At 38.3% G+C, this 16,204-nt stretch overlaps 1 protein-coding gene across 2 annotated transcripts; it reads left to right on the forward strand.

Annotated features, from left to right (window-relative positions):
• Positions 1–1,971: 1,971 nt before the first annotated feature.
• Positions 1,972–15,117, forward strand: LOC116720541 (high-affinity choline transporter 1-like). 2 transcript variants are annotated; one of them, XM_032563856.1, is made up of 10 exons: positions 1,972–2,117; positions 3,169–3,257; positions 5,049–5,276; positions 5,915–6,028; positions 6,185–6,340; positions 7,212–7,360; positions 7,708–7,851; positions 10,409–10,562; positions 12,541–12,758; positions 12,890–15,117. In XM_032563856.1, the coding sequence occupies exons 3-10, from the start codon at positions 5,093–5,095 to the stop codon at positions 13,436–13,438; spliced, it is 1,668 nt and encodes a 555-aa protein (XP_032419747.1). In that variant the 5' UTR covers positions 1,972–2,117; positions 3,169–3,257; positions 5,049–5,092; the 3' UTR covers positions 13,439–15,117. The 2 variants fall into 2 exon arrangements, with proteins under 2 accessions (XP_032419747.1, XP_032419746.1); XM_032563855.1 differs by lacking the exon at positions 3,169–3,257.
• Positions 15,118–16,204: the final 1,087 nt, after the last annotated feature.

Consider the following 16,204-nt stretch of genomic DNA (forward strand, 5'->3'; position numbering starts at 1 on the left):
AAAAGTACTGATTTGTGGTTTGCGTTGTTGTTTGTTTGGTTTTTGTTAATATTGCTCTATATAGTTGGGTATTTACCAAAGGTTTTCCTAAAGTAACCATAAACCAAACCTGGTTGTAAAAGGTGTTTAGGAAAGACCAAACTAAATCAGACCAACTTCTGTACAACTAAAATTTGAAGTGCAGGGCCTTACATGCTGTATCAGTTTGTGTCCAGTAGAGAGCACTGTGGCTTTGCAAATGGATATCTTCTCCCTAAGAAGTTTCAGAAGCTTCTGTGACTTGATCATTGTCAAATTTATTCAACTTTCACATGTTAGGACATCATCCTACTAAGAAAAAAACTCAAAGATGCACTTCTGTTTTTTGCCTCCTAAATCAAAATGGGAAATTCGTTTGTTGTCTATTTTTGTGATTTAAACCAACTAAATGTTAAGTGCATCATTGCGAAAAACAAGGATGCATGGCAAATTTGGAAAGCATGGCACGCATTTGTTTTTAGTCCCTTTCACTGTACTAAAAAAAGTCCACTGCCTCTAGAGTCACTCTGTCTGTAAATACTGTCAACTTGTGTAATTTAATCTCAGTATAAATCCAGGGCGCGTTCTTTGAGGATCTCAGAGGTTTATGAGAAAAGTGAGTTAGATTGTAGAATATTCTAAGATAAGAAAAATCCAAACGCCCAGCATAACCCAGGGTTAAATCTAAATCTGATAGAAGAATATGCAATAATGTTGGTGAATGACACAAAAAATATGATTTACTACATATAATTAAAAAGCACATTTCTGATTTGGGTTTATAGCAAACCCTAGATAACACAATATCCATCTATATGGTTCTATACGGTGCCAATCCCCTGTGGTCAGAGGCTAGGTACACCCTGGACCATTCACCAGTTCATCACCTGATAACACAGAGACACACAGGAGGAACAAACATGCACACGCACAGAAACCTAAATTTAATGTGACCAATTAACTCAGCGGTCACTTATTTGATCATTTTTTGTGCTGCCTTTTAAACTAATGTCACCAAATATCTTTCGACAAAAACTTAATGCATGGTTCTTATCAGCTAACATTTATCACAGTCCAGACAGGCAAGACTTGACAATTGTAGTTCACATTCTGTTTTATTAAAGGGTATTGTGTCGTCAACAGCTCTAACTGTTAACTACAGAAATAGGAGGAAACAAATCTATTTTTTGACCACCTTGTATCACAATAGGCTAAAAGTTAGTTATTTGCTAATTTACTATTAAGAGCTACAAATCTGATTAACCTCTTCAGAGCTGAATGAATGAAAATGTTAGATAGCTTAACAAGCAATGGGATATTTCTTAAGAGTGTCAGGGAGCAGATTGAAAGAGGCAGTAAAAGCAACCATAATTGCGCAAAAATAGCTTTAGAATTTTTGTAAGACCTCTAGGTATCTTGAACAATAGATCAAGAACAATTCACAAGGAAGTCAGACTCTTGGGACGTTAAATAAAAAATGGGGTGTGGTCCAGGGCTTTTTGCGCATTATTGTTGACCATAACAGGGGGCATGAGAGTGCAAAGTTTTCCACTGCCTTTAATTCTAACAAACTGACTTATTTTTCCATATATTTTGCATCCTCAACGTCATGTCGTGATGAACAATTTGAACTGCTCGGTTAAACGCCTAAAGGTCACAATTAGCTGTCTTCACTGCAACAAAAGAATAATCCACAGAAATGTTGCCCCTATTTTTCTTTAGGGGACTGCAAGAAAGTCTTCATGGACTTTCTTGCAGTCCATGAAGTATCCAACAATATACACTGCTCAAAAAAATAAAGGGAACACTTAAACAGGTGTTTAACACTTAAAGTGTTCCCTTTATTTTTTTGAGCAGTATATTTCAAACATGTTTCAACAGAACCCTCCATTTATGAGAACTGATAAGAGAGGAAAATTTTCCACACTAACGCAAATGCAGTTCCTCAACGCGTCTGTAAAATATCGCAACCAATGGGCGTGTTTTCTGAATACGGTCCAGATGTTATAAGCTGAATTAAAAATGCATTTAGCAATGGGGCATTCAGCAACACGAGGGACTTGTGCAGAATTTCATCTCCTGTCTCATGCCATCTTAAAGTAAGTTTGCAACTTTCCTCATTTTGTTGATGTTTTTTCTCTTGTTCCTACACCACTTCTACGCGTTTCAGCCCACAAAGAGTTTTATTTGTCATCTCTAAATAGCTAACAAATCTGCAAACGTCGATGTACGGACATTATTTTAAACGCACCATCCACCTCGCTTACTTACTACTAAACAACCGTAGCAGCACTTTCACTGTCAGCGCGCGCTCCCGACGTCTCCGTCTCTAACCAGCTGACGCTTCTTGTCACAACATCAGAAGCAGGCGCGCACCCGGAATCTACCCGCTTTTTCGCGCTCCCGAGAGTCCGACTCCGATACTGGTTAAAGCTGACTTTACAGACAGACTTTTCTCTTGCTTTCACTTTAATTAGTATAAGTACAGTGGGTTAAACAGTAATGTCAACAGGAGGAGCTGGGTTTCATAGGGACGCTTCATGTGTCACCACCAACAAACAGCAGCAGCGTTGGGCAGCAAAGTGGAGGAAGGAGTCAGCGGACAGCAGCAGTAACGTTCAGTTGTCAGTTAGCGATGCAACTGGTATGGAATTTTCCATAAGAGCAGCAGCTGCGCAGACACACTGCTGCGCATTTAAGTCTTTGAACTTTTACAGGTTTCACAACTTTCAGCTATCCCCCAGGACAAATGTGATGGAATCTTTCCAGACTGTCCATCATGTCTCTTCCTTCTAAGCTGCAAGTGTGTGAATTCACAGAAAGCATAGATGTCACTATCAAAACACCCTCACCTGCAATAAAACTCAGAGCTGATCAGACAAGCACTGACCCCACTACCTCACTCTAAAACCTGACCCCAGGACCTGAATCCCAAAGCCTTGTCTTTGGAGCCAACCTGCAAGAGACACACACTCGTGAACTGTTCTTCTCCTATTCTAGTGGGTGGAGGAAGGACTTTTAAAATCTTTGAAGTGAAACCTGAAGAACTTTTAAGGAAAGCTCTATGTGCATCCAGCTTTTCTAAAGTTCATCCATTGGGCGGAGCTTAGACCTGGGGAGATCTAAGTCGACTCCTTGTTCTTTCCACAGAGCTGTTCCTATTATTGAACCTTCTCTTGGACCACTGCACTTACATCATTTTTGCATCTGAGTGAGCCTGTTGAATTCACAAAAATAAGGTCAGATTTTCAATTTTAGTCTGTGAAAGTTGCTATAAAAAAAATTCAGAATTGGCTGGTCAGGCTTTTTGAAGTTCGCCAATCAGCCAGAAAGCTGCAATTGGCACACTACTAAAATGAAAACATCTAAAATTTGAATATGTTTGGACAAAGACAAGTACATCCAAAACACATTTTTATAGTATTTTGAGCCCCACTTGTAGTTGGATAGAGAAAACGCTTCCTATCGTCTACATAGAAAATGCTCTAACAAAACAACAAAACCTGTCTTACTCGCACAGTGAGTTTGTAACTTTTTCTGTGACCATCCATCAAAACTATGTTTTTGTTTTACTTGCTGTTGCCGTTTGCAGTAGATATGTCAAACATTGTGGTTCTCAGTTTTGTGGGAACAAAGCTAGGGGCTATGTTGTCAAGTAAAGGTAAAAGGTAAAGATAATTTTATTTAGATAGAACATTTTCAGCAACAAGGCAATACAAAGTGCTTTACAGGATTTAAAAGGAAATACAAACAAAATAACAAACCAAAAGAAAGAGCAAAAGAAGAAAAAGCTAATAATGTTGATCCAAAGTAAAAAACTAGATACTCCTATTCAGGGTTGGTAGACTAGTATGAGTAAGTATCCTCTGGTCTAATTCCTTTTCTGGGTTGCAATAATAGGAGTCTCTCTGCATCTAGAGAGATGCAGAGATTCCCACTCACTCTCACAATCACACAGTTTAAAACGATGTAGACAGCATTTTAATGGGCTGCTGGCACAAGGCTTCGCACACCTCTTTCACGGAATTTCGAGCTGGGACTCCGCCGTCCCTCACGGATTTTTGTGCAATTCTATGGTACCTGTTAGTGTCTAGAATTTACAGGGTTTCCGTTACGCGCAATGACCCTCAGTCACTCGCCGGAAGGAAAACGGTACATGGCAACATTCAGACAAAACAAAAAGCAAAACAAAGACATGAGTGAAGGCGGTGACATCACAGGGCCATGAAACCACGTTGCTCAGCCTCCCGGCAGAAGTCCGACAAGATGTTGTTATCAAGGAATGTCCTTGGGAGTGCTCAGCTCCACAGCTGCATGGATAACAGAAGGGGGTGAGGAGAGTGGAGAGGAGATGGAGAGTTATGTTTACATATCTTCAAGAAGATTGGAAATATGCAGCCCTTTCAAGACAACACGGGGAAAGCCAATTCAGATACAAAATGTCTTAGGTCAGGTAGATTATAAATTTCAATCTTCTCTGAAGTCTCTCCGATACATCTCAGTTCCCAATCATCCAAATTAGTTTGGTCGTTCCACTGAACTGAAACTAGCAACTTCTCCAAGATTGATTCCATTCCGTTAGTGACTTTTGGAGTCCTCAGCTGGGCTGCGAGTCACAAGCAAGACTCACATCCAGCTTGCGTCTCTGTCCATACCAACAGCCTGAGTGTTCGCTAGTTCGGCCAAGTCCGTCAGAGATTTGTCGATAAGCCAGGTACCCGCAAGCTCCAAACAGCAGAAATCCTGTTATCATGAATAAATCCAGGGTGTATCCCGCCGGGTGTGTCCCTGCAGGGCAAGAGGGCTCTCCTGTGCCCAGTCTTCTCGTCGAGAAAATGTTTCTAATTCTCTGAAATTCTCTGAAAAGTTCTTTCTGGAATTACACAGATGAACTTTGCCTTTCGCTTTTCAAGTTCAAACGATGCCAGAAAATAGCATTCCAACACATATTTTTACTTCCTATCTGTGTTTTTTACCTTTGCTCTAGCACACTTTTGCACTGTGTGCATTATTTGTATTTTGTTACCCAGCCATCCCATCCACCTGTCAGTGTGATCCATGACAGCAGACCACCATGGCTCTTAACATCCCCGGTGTGGTTGCGGTGGTGCTGTTCTACATCCTGATCCTGGGCACAGGAATTTGGGCCGCCCGAAAGTCCAGGAGAGCCGAGAGGAAGAGCAGTGGAGACAGGACTGAGGTGGTGCTGCTTGGAGACAGGAATATCAGCCTGGTGGTCGGAATATTCACCATGACAGGTGGGGGATTCTGTGAAACACATATTACAAATATGCTAGCGTGCTGACAGTGACATATAAATGAACAGCAGCTGAAAAGACAAAACAGAATATACTGAAGGAAAATTCTAAAGCCGCTGACCTGATCAGGACAGAATCAAGCCACAGAAAGAAACAAGTTAAAACTGAAACTGAAACATCATTAAAAGACCTGAATATATCTGCACTGTTTTACTTTATGCAACACTTCATTTAACTACACAACCACTTTATTTGAATCAGTGTGAATGTTTAGTGCGCAGATGTCCTAACTGTTTATAAAATTTAAAAACACAAACATTGTCAGCATTTTTCTGAGTCATTTTTAACTGAGAAAGTCATACAACTCTCAGAGATATGAGAGATACAGGTGAATCTCAAAGTGGGCAGTAAAAATGAGTAAAGCAAAATTTTAAAAATCTACACAGTTGATCCCATCATATTAGTGGTTAAATATTTGCAGATTCATGAATTTGTCTTTAGAATGTAACTCCAGTGCATGCACCCACAATGTGTAAACTAGCCTTTAAAGGATAATATTGTTGCAGAAAAATCCATGTTTGTTTTTTTAAGTTTGCACAGACTCCTATGCTTAATTTGTACTTGTTGTGCTTGTGCAGCCACGTGGGTTGGAGGAGGTTTTATCCTGGGTGTTGCTGAAGCTGTGTACACTCCCAAAATGGGCTTGATTTGGGCTCTGATGCCGATTCAATACTCAGTTTCCTTCGTTATAGGTAAGACCGCAGAGGCAAGAGGAGATGATGATCTTAATGTCAAACATATGTGTCTATGCAGTTTGGGCCAATCCAAACCTTTCTATTAAACATTTTATTTAGCCATTACTGAATTAATACAATGGACAGTGGGTGATATTTCAACCCCTGCATTAGGTGGTCTTTTCTTTGCCAAGCCAATGAGGGAAAAGAAATATGTCACCATGGTGGACCCTTTCCAGGAAAAGTACGGCAGAGTGCTGAGTGGGGCTCTCGTGCTGCCATGCATATTGGTGGATGTGCTCTGGGTCTCCTGCACTCTGTTAGGACTGGGTGAGTAAACAGCTCCTTAAAATGTATTGTCACCCTTTGAACTATTTTCTCACTTTCCCATGTTGAAACTACATGTTGAATCTGAGGCTGAAAATGTTTTGGGGCGTGTCAGTAACACCTTCCACATCTGGAAACTCCAGATGCTTGATATATCAGTGTCAGCATCACTATCAGCTAATGTTAAACTTTAAGAATATTGATATCGGTCTCGTAATGCATAATGCTTATTTCCATCCTGTTGGAGTTTGTGTATGTGTTTCGGGAGGGGAGGGAATTGGCCATTTCTGTTTTGTTTGTCATGTAAAAGTGTTGCAGCACAGGAATAAGGGATGTTATAGAAGCATTCACCACCTTCTTAAAATAGTAAAAAAAAAATTTAAAAAGTCATTGTTTACCAAAACTTTTTTTTGGAAATAAAAGTCAGTACCTCTGACTTTTTTAGAAGTCTTCTGAAAAAAGTCACCACTTTTTTTTTTGGGTCATCTTTTGGCAAAATTCATCTTTTGGCAAAAAATTACAGGCTATTGTTTTAGGAAGGTGACGCAATGCTAGTGGTGTGGTCATTTTTTCAATGTGTTGAAAGGGTATAGACTTTGTTTACGTAATATAATCTAAATATTGGTTATTAAACTGAATAGCAATATTGATATTGGACAGTGATATGGATCCAAATTTTTATATTGGTGTATACCTACTAGAAACTGAAACATTCATTAATGGAAACAAGTTTTCTAGTCTTGAAACTCCAAGTGGTATGAATACTTCTGCAAGGTACTCTATTGGTTTGGCAAGGAAATAAAAACAATAAAACTTTTTTGACTGGATACAAGTCGAGGGGTTTGTTTCTCTAACTTATGTGTTTCTATAACAGGAGCGACTATGAGCGTGATACTGGACTTACACTTTGGCTACTCTGTGTGGATCTCAGCAGCGGTGGCTATCGTCTACACTCTGTTGGGAGGTCTTTATTCAGTAGCCTACACTGACATCATCCAGCTCGCCCTCACATTCTTCAGTCTGGTAAGTAGGAGGGTCCTTTGCTACAAACACCAACACTTACAGTACAGTATCTGACAATCTACTTCTGCTTCTGCTTCCACATTTAATGAGTTTTAAATCATTTCAAAGCTATTTTGATCCTAATTAGTCATCTAACGCTGCTTTAGTATTAGCAACAATTCCTTTATTGTTCTCCACTGTAAGAGTTGGTACTCACAATTGTCTGAGTGCTAAAAGTTTGGAGAATTTCACTAACATGTCCAGGTTATGAAGTCTCGTGTCATCTGTATGGCTCATGTTTTTTCCTGCTGCTCTCATCTGATGCCTGGAGTCTGATGAGCTCATTGCGTGTGTTGGTCTGTGTACAGTGGCTGTGTGTACCCTTTCTTCTACTGAACAAAACATCTGTTAACATTGCTGAGACGGCTTTCAACCACACAATTCAAGAGCCATGGGTTGGAAGTCTGGACAAAGATAGAGTCTGGAAGTGGATCGATGACTGGTTAATGCTGGTAAGCTGGTCAGTATATTTTACCTCTTTAACATTGGGCCTAATAAAACACATATGCCTTTTATTTCATCAATTGACACAATTTCGAAAAGTGTGCTAAACAAAACAATGAGGTGGGGTAACAGCTCTTTTTAGCTTGGCTAAAACAATCATGCAGTTGATTTTGGTGTTGCAGTGAGATGCTGAACTCCACCTCCGCCCTCACTTCTAGAGCCCAGTGCTTCTTGAGATAGTTGTATCGACGTCATTTACACTGAAATACTTTTGAAGAGAAATCTTAGTATCTAGTTTGCAACAGCTCTTACACCAAACTGAGTCCTCATCAGAGCAGTTCTACTCTCAAATAAGCACAATAATGTCATCTTGATTTAAAACCATACAGATTATATCTTATGTATTGTTTTAAGATGAAACATCTCCAAAAGCCCTAGGTTTTAGGACTGGAAAAATAAAGATATTGATACATTAGGTTATCTTAATCCTATAACTGACACTGTACAGTTTGTGTGCTGTGAAAATAAATTTGTTCATCTTACATATTTTTTGATTTGGCTTTTTTGTAACACCTTTGTGTTTAACATCAGCAAACTAATTTTAATACCAGACAAAGATAACTTGAGTGAACACAAAAATAGTTTTAAAATGATAAATTAATTTATTAACATAAAGAAACTCTAATAAAACAACCAGAGCCTATGTGAAAAGAGTGAAGCTAAACCTAATATCCACCTTTTGAAGCACCAGCAGCTGTCAAACATTTTGGATAATTGGTAAAGAGTCGCTAAATCATAATCACTTAGTTTTTCTAAGACATGTGAGGCCTGCAGTGCTTTTGATCTTTTGCATATTATTTTGTTTTACTGAATAAGCTTTCCGCGTGTCAGACAAGTTGATTCTACAGATATGACAGTATAAATCTTTAAAGCAAAAATGTAAGAAAAAAAAAATTGGGAACCACAAAAAGAGCATTAAAGTAGCAAAAGACAGAAAGATCAGCGCCTTAAGTTTTTGTAAAACTTTTTGTTTTACTAAAAGTTTGTAAGTTATTCAAAACAGCTAAAGCTCCAATGTTTCCTGTTGTTATTTAGGACGGCTGCTAACAGACCGATAGCGTCTTTTACAACTTAGTTGAAAGCTATTCTTTTGGGGAAAAACAATCTCTTCTTATTTCTGTATGTGACTGTAACCAACTATCTCACATTCACATATCTTCTATATTAAGTGTAGAAAAGTTATTATCTTCTCAGCTTATTTTCTGGTCTTGAAACATCCTTCTTTAATAACTTTTTGAGACTTTGGCAAATCCTCTGTAACATTTTACATGCAAGCTCTTGCCTGTATAGCACTTTATTTATTGCTGGAAATTTACTGCCATGACACACTATCAGAAAAATTTGCCCTCGGCTATTCTTCTGAGTTAGAAGAAAATCCCATTTCAATTAATTTACTTTATATCTGATTAGCATCTCAACAATAATCTTCTGTTTTATCACATCAGACTTTCATATCAATATGGAAGGATTCTGGCCAACATATCTTTTCAGCATCACTTGACATTATTTTGAATCATAAGGGTACTAATCAGTCAGATAGTGACCAAAATTACCTTGCATGGGTTAAATACAGAAAAATGTTTTTTTTATTTATTATTAATTGTTCATTAATTGCAATGCTTTTTGGATTTTAAACTGTTCAATTAACAGCATGTTCTTTGTTGAGTTTAGTCAAAAGAAAAGAGGTATAAAGAGCATGTATTTTGATTCAAAAATGAGGAAGAGCTTAATTTTCTGATTGAAACTTACAACTAGTGCTACATGGATCAGATCCATTCAGGTTGGCATCTGTTGAATGAATTTAATTTTATTGTTACTTGAGCACATCACACTTCCTGCAGTTGTAGGACAGATAATCATTAATGTGACTATAGAATGCCTTTAAATTGGAAAACCTGGTTAAATATATTAACTGTGTGATAAAAATGATAAGCATGACTGCAGAATATGAGTTGTTGCTGCCAGAGGTAATTAAAATGATAGGACAGGAGTAACAAAATACAATAGTGCTGTTTGTTTTGATTAGATTTATATAAGAAGACACACAGTGGAAGTAACAGTGTTGATCCAAACAGACTTCACTCAGTAAGTTGGAAGACGTAGTTTGCTACACGAGGCCTGTCTAAACACTGCAGGCCATAAAAGCAGATGTGGGCAGACATTTGCTTTTACGTCTGCAGGATCAGAGTTTTTAGTTTTGAGTAACCTAAAAAAACTCAGATAGAGTTTTTAGGTTCCATTGATAATCTGCCAACCATAGAGGGCTGAAGTTTATTTTTGAACCACTGAATTTGGGGTGGATTTAGTCTGTAGCTCTATTGTCCAATGGCTTTTCAGCATGACTCCTTTTTATAAAAAAATAATCTTTGGCGATTTATTGGATTCTTTACAATAAGGCACTGTTCTGAGCTGATCCAGTATTTTTGCATGTGGATTTTCCTCTTCAATTTTTGCTGCCCTTGCTTTTTGTGTGTAGCATTTACTTTCTTTGCCACTTGTTTTCAGGGACTTGGTAGTCTTTCATTCCAATGCTTCCACCAGAGGACGCTGTCGGCATCTTCATCAAGCACAGCCCAGTTAACCTGCTTTGTAGCAGCATTCCTGATTGCCATTCTAGGAATCCCTCCTGCTCTGGTGGGGGCTGTAGCTGCCTCCACAGGTAAGAACTACGCTAAAGACAAAGTACACATTAACTAGTAAATGCTGGTCAGCCTTTCACAATGAATGATACCTCAGAGTCATATCTCCTTTCTCTGGCATCCATTTGCATAACTTTTAAACTACACATTGAATAAATGCCACACTTCAGCAAGATGCAACCGTGAGCTACTGAGTAACATAGTCTTACTGATAGGGTAACTTATAACAACTCTGAGTAAAAGTCATATGTTGTAGGTTTGAAATAATCCCAGATTTTGCGATGTTTTTACAAACGTGACCTAAAATAAATAAATGTTTGTGAATAGTCTCCATATGAGTATAACACATGCTACTCCAGATAGAGAGGAGTGCAGGTAATATTCAAATAAGCAGCAGGAAGATAAGACATACTGCGTTTGTGTTATTCCACTGCTGCTAAAGGTCAGTTTTTTGTTTGGTGTGTCCATCATCCCAGCCATGTGGAGTCGTACATTGCCTGCAAAAAATATTGATAGACTTTGGTAATTTCACACTTTGTCATGTCATAACCATAAATTTTATTATTTGATTAGGCGTCTTTTGAGACAGATCAAGACAAAGTAATACCTGATTGTGAAATGGAAGGAAAACGGTAGATGGTTTGAATTTTTTGGACAACCAAAATTCTGGAAAGTGCGGTGTATGTCCTCCCAAGTTAATACTTCATATACTTTATAGAACCAGATCATTTGAGTTTATCTTGCCACAGATTCTCAGTTGGATTTAAGTCTGTGGTAGGCCAGTCGAGCAAATTTCAAACAGGTTTTTAAAAACAAACAAGTAACCAGTAGGACAAGAGAAAACATATCCTTACATAACAAAGAACAAAGTGATAAGCTCACTACTTTTCTGTAGGAAGAGGAAAACACAAAAAGTGTTAAAAATGATTTATAGCTCAACTCAGAGATCAATAGAAAAGCTTTATTACCATAGCATCGCTCAAACTCTTCTACAAACTGGTGAGCAGCTTTTTGCAAGTTTCCACTGATATTTTGATCATTTATCTTTGATGCTGACCGCTAAGACCTTGATGTTGCAAGTCATCACTCTAATCTTCATCGCTCTCTATCAGATTAAAGTCAGGACTTTGGTTTGATGTTGGAAGAAACATGCTGGTCAAATAAGAAGTTACTTTGAATCTAAATCTGCCAGGGGTTTGAATGATTTTGGACTTACCTCTTGCACAGTTTTTCTTTTAACCAAACCTAGCCAGCTTCTTTGATGAAAAGCATCTCTGCAGCATGATGTTACTACCACCATGTTTCGCCATGGGGATGGTGTTAAGGTTCTGTGGTACATCTGATCTGATGTGACCAGAACGTCTTTCACAACTTCACCACTAACCTATCTGCTGTGGTTGGTCTTCTTGAAGCTGTTTGTTCACTGACATTTTCCAACAAACCACAGAACAGCTGCAGATACTCAGGTTAAAATACTCAGAGGTGTACTTTACTTCCAAATTTGGTGGCTTCTGAAAGCATTGGGTGGATCATATCTGGGGATCACGTTAAAAAAAGTTGAAGATTTGTGGAAGACTCAACTTATCATCTACAAAAATTGAAAATCCATGGTTACTTCTTTTACCACTTTATAATTTTTGCACCACTTTTTGTTTATGTCTGTCACTTAAAATCCTGAATTTGTGGCTCTAATAACGCAACGATAATGTGAGAGCTGGTGATAGAAGATTTTTTTTTAACATTTGTAGCTCAGAATCTGTTCGTATCAATCAAATTCAGAAATTTCAGGGTTTACTAAAACATCACGATGAACCCTGTTCTATAGAGTACTTCAAAATTCAGAACTTGGACCAGGGCTGTAACATTTCTGCATGAGTAAAATAAATCAAAATCAGAATTCCTTTACTGTCATTGTGCAAAAAAACACAACAAAATGTAAAAAAAACATTAATTATAAAATAAAGCACAACGTTAATGTTGTGAATTTCTCCCGTCCAGACTGGAACTTGACTCAGTACGGCTCTCCGCCTCCTTACCTCCGCGGGGAGCACAGTTTCGTCCTGCCTCTCACGCTGCAGTACCTCACACCGTCCTACATATCCATCATTGGAATTGGAGCCGTGGCCGCTGCCGTCATGTCTTCCACAGACTCGGCTCTGTTATCTGCAACTTCTGTTTTCTCCGCAAACATCTACAAAAACATCTTCCGTACACAGGTAAGAAGATTGACGGTTCAACCCCGGCAGCCTTAAAACCAAACCAAACAAATTAACCAATCCCAAATAGACAGGATGAGTGTTCACATAAATAACCAAGCATCTTCTCTTTTATGACTTTTTGTTCCCAGGCCTCAGACAATGAAATGCAGTGGGTGATTCGGGCATCAGTGGTAGTTGTGGGTCTTGTTGGAACATCGATAACGTTCTGCACCAACAGCACCCTGCTCCTCTGGATTCTTGGAGCAGACGTTTCCTATACCCTCTTGTTCCCCCATTTGGTTTCTGTCCTTTTCTTCAGAGTGACCAATGGTTATGGCGCCACCGTGGGTTACATTGTGGGGGTGACTGTAAGGATTTTGTTGGGAGAAAACACTTTGGGCATTCCTGTTGTTCTTCACCTTCCAGGTTGCACTCTTGAAGACGGCATCTATGTCCAGAAGTCTCCTGTTAGGACAGTGTCCATGCTGTGCACCTTGGTAACCATATTGATTTTTTCTTGGTTGGCTGTGGTCATGTTTAACCACAGCTTGCTGCCTGAAAAATGGGACGTTTTCAAAGTTAGACGTATTGTCACTGAACCACCAGAGGACGGTGTTGCGCAAAACCTGAAAGACGAAGCAGGAAATGATGATGAAAGTGATGAGAACAGCCATGGAGTGGCTTTACAGCCATTGTAGCAAACTGAAATATAAATGTTGTTCATTCTGTATGTGAAGTTATGTTCATAGTTTTCACCTACTGTGAACTGAAACTGACACTGAGGCCCTCTGTTCTAGCTATTTTCCAATTTATTTTGCAATAGCATTCATTTAAAAATGTTTGCTCTCTAAACATTTTAGAGAGCAAAATGTTTAGAGAATGTTTTGCTCTCTAAACCTGGAACAGCTTGTGTTTATAATACTGTGTTCCTCAGATATCTTCTGTTTCTGCTTTTCTGCCATTCTTAAACGTTTTGGATAATTATATGGTTTTTCATATCAAACAAAGATACTCTGAGTGAATGCAAAAAACAGTTTTCAGATGATTTCATTTGTGAGTAAGAAAAGCTATTGAAACCAAACTCTAAACCTAATAACTATTTGTGCCACCCTTGAACGTGATAACTGGAGTCCATTACATCTCAGTGGAGGAATTTGGCCCACTGTTCTCTGTCCACTTGTTTCAGTTTAGCCACATCGGAGGTTTTTTGAGCATGACAGCCTGCATGCCACATCACGTTGAAGCGATTTATGTCCAGTGCTTTAACTATGCCACTCCAAAACAGTTACTCTGGGTAGTTTGACTCATTCAGATGCGGATTTGATGGATTTAATGTTTGCATTGCTGACCTTTCGTATAACCAAGTGCGCTTGAGCTTAATGTCACAAACTGAAAGTCTTCAGAATCTTCTGCTTGAGAAACGAATTCATTGTTCCAACAATTGAAGCTAGTTATCCAGATCCTGAAGAACTAAAGCTGCCTCTGACCATCACACCACCACCACCGTGTTTGACTGTTATGATGTTCACTTTACAAAATGCTTAGTTTTACACAGATGTAACATAGCTGACTATATTTTTCTGGTCTCAAGGATCATGTGAAATGTGAGACAAGCCTTTGTGTTTTTCTTTTAGATAATTTTTTAACCATGTTGAATCGGATGCAACAATATTCGATGTGCTTAATGAAAACTTTTTTTTGTTTTGGTTTTACTGAGGATAACTTAGCCCGATGTTTCATTTTGTTTGATATTTGTAAATATTTATGTTTGACAAAAAAAAAAAAGAAAAAAAAACAGAAGAAATACATAAGAGGCAAATACACTTTCACACGACTCTGTTATTCAAACAGCTGGGTAGAAACCCGAGCTTGAAAGCACAAATGAAGAGAGTAAAGACGGTGTTTTGTAATTATACAGTATTTACTGTAGGTTTGCTTAAACAATCTTAGCCCTAATTGGCTAGTCACTTAGCATTATTCAGGTACATTAGCATTGCAATTATTAGTTTATGTGATATCTTGTTGGTGATTTTTTTCTCTCTCTTAGACCTCTTTGACATTAGAAAAAAAAAATCATGTTTAGTCATACATGTGAAAATTTTCAGTGCTTTTGGAAACAACAATATTTCATTTTGCCCCTGTGGGGTAGAAAGAGAAAAACAGCTACCAAACTGTGAAATTCTGAGTATGAGACAAAATATCTGCACTGTAAAGTACCTGTATCATTAATAAGATGTGAGCCAAATACCTGGATGAAAAAAACAGTTTAATCAATGTTTTTATATGTGTATGATTCTTCACATGTGTTCTTTGTAAATGTTTTTAACTTTTGCACTTTCTTGCATTTCTTAAATAAAAATGTTCTTCTGCTTAAGAAGGAAGGTCCGTATTTGTACCAGAGCCCAATAATCTACGATTTTTAAGTATTTTTGTTGTTGCTGTATCTGGTGTGAAAGCTTTCAAGGAGTTATATTTGAATTATGTCCCAGCACCAGAAGACGGCCATGTCAACTGGAGGAAATGGGCTGTTGAACATGTTCAGTGTATCAATGTATTAAACCTTTAGGCATTCGGCTTTATAATTTCACCAATATCCTAATAACTTGAACATTTCATTCAAACTCCAAAGATTGGATGAATTTATAAGCTGACCTTTCTCTGCTGTCACCATATGCCAAAGGGCAATGGCTGTTGTTAGGGGTCTAAAAAGGCTGCTAAGTTGAATTATATGTCATAACTATTGTTAAGCTAGATGATAGGAGAAATTCGTAAATTTCAGAATCAGTATTTCTACTGATTTCTCTCAGCGGCATCAAGAAAACCTCAGAGGATTTGGAAGCAGCTGAACCCAACAGTGCAGCGAGTTCCCTATTGAGTCACTTGACACCAGACTGCAAATACTTTCTAAAACTGAAGTTAGCATTGGTATCATCTTTGCATTTCCATCTAAGATTTTTCCAAGATTTTGTTCCCAAGTAATAAATCAGATGAAAGCTAAATAACACTTCCGGTTAATGAAGGAACCCTCGTGACTTAAAATAAAACTAGCTTTGTAAATCCAGCCCCATAACTTTGTAGAGACAGGTTAAGTGTGCATTATGGTTGCTGAGAAGGATGGAACAGCTACACTGTTGTGCAACACTGGTCGCATAGAGAGCTTAATCTCCACCTCTACCATTTAATAAATCAAGAGGGAACCTATCTTTGTCAGTCCATAGATGGTAGACATGAAGACCGAAGAGACTTTGCTTTGTCTGGCACTTTTCCGCTCATGGAGCTGCACATGGAGCCTGGTGGGGGAAAAGATAATATATGATATCACTGTATCCTATGAGATAGTCAGAGGAAGAAAGCAAAACATAAAGTAATCTTTGAATCACGCTGAAGTTATACCTACTACCACAGTAAGCAACATTACTTAGTGGCAGTTCCTAGTTATCTGGGATATATCTGGCCATTGAGTA

The sequence above is a fragment of the Xiphophorus hellerii genome, chromosome 5 (assembly GCF_003331165.1).
Source record: "Xiphophorus hellerii strain 12219 chromosome 5, Xiphophorus_hellerii-4.1, whole genome shotgun sequence".
NCBI classification, from domain to species: domain Eukaryota; kingdom Metazoa; phylum Chordata; class Actinopteri; order Cyprinodontiformes; family Poeciliidae; genus Xiphophorus; species Xiphophorus hellerii.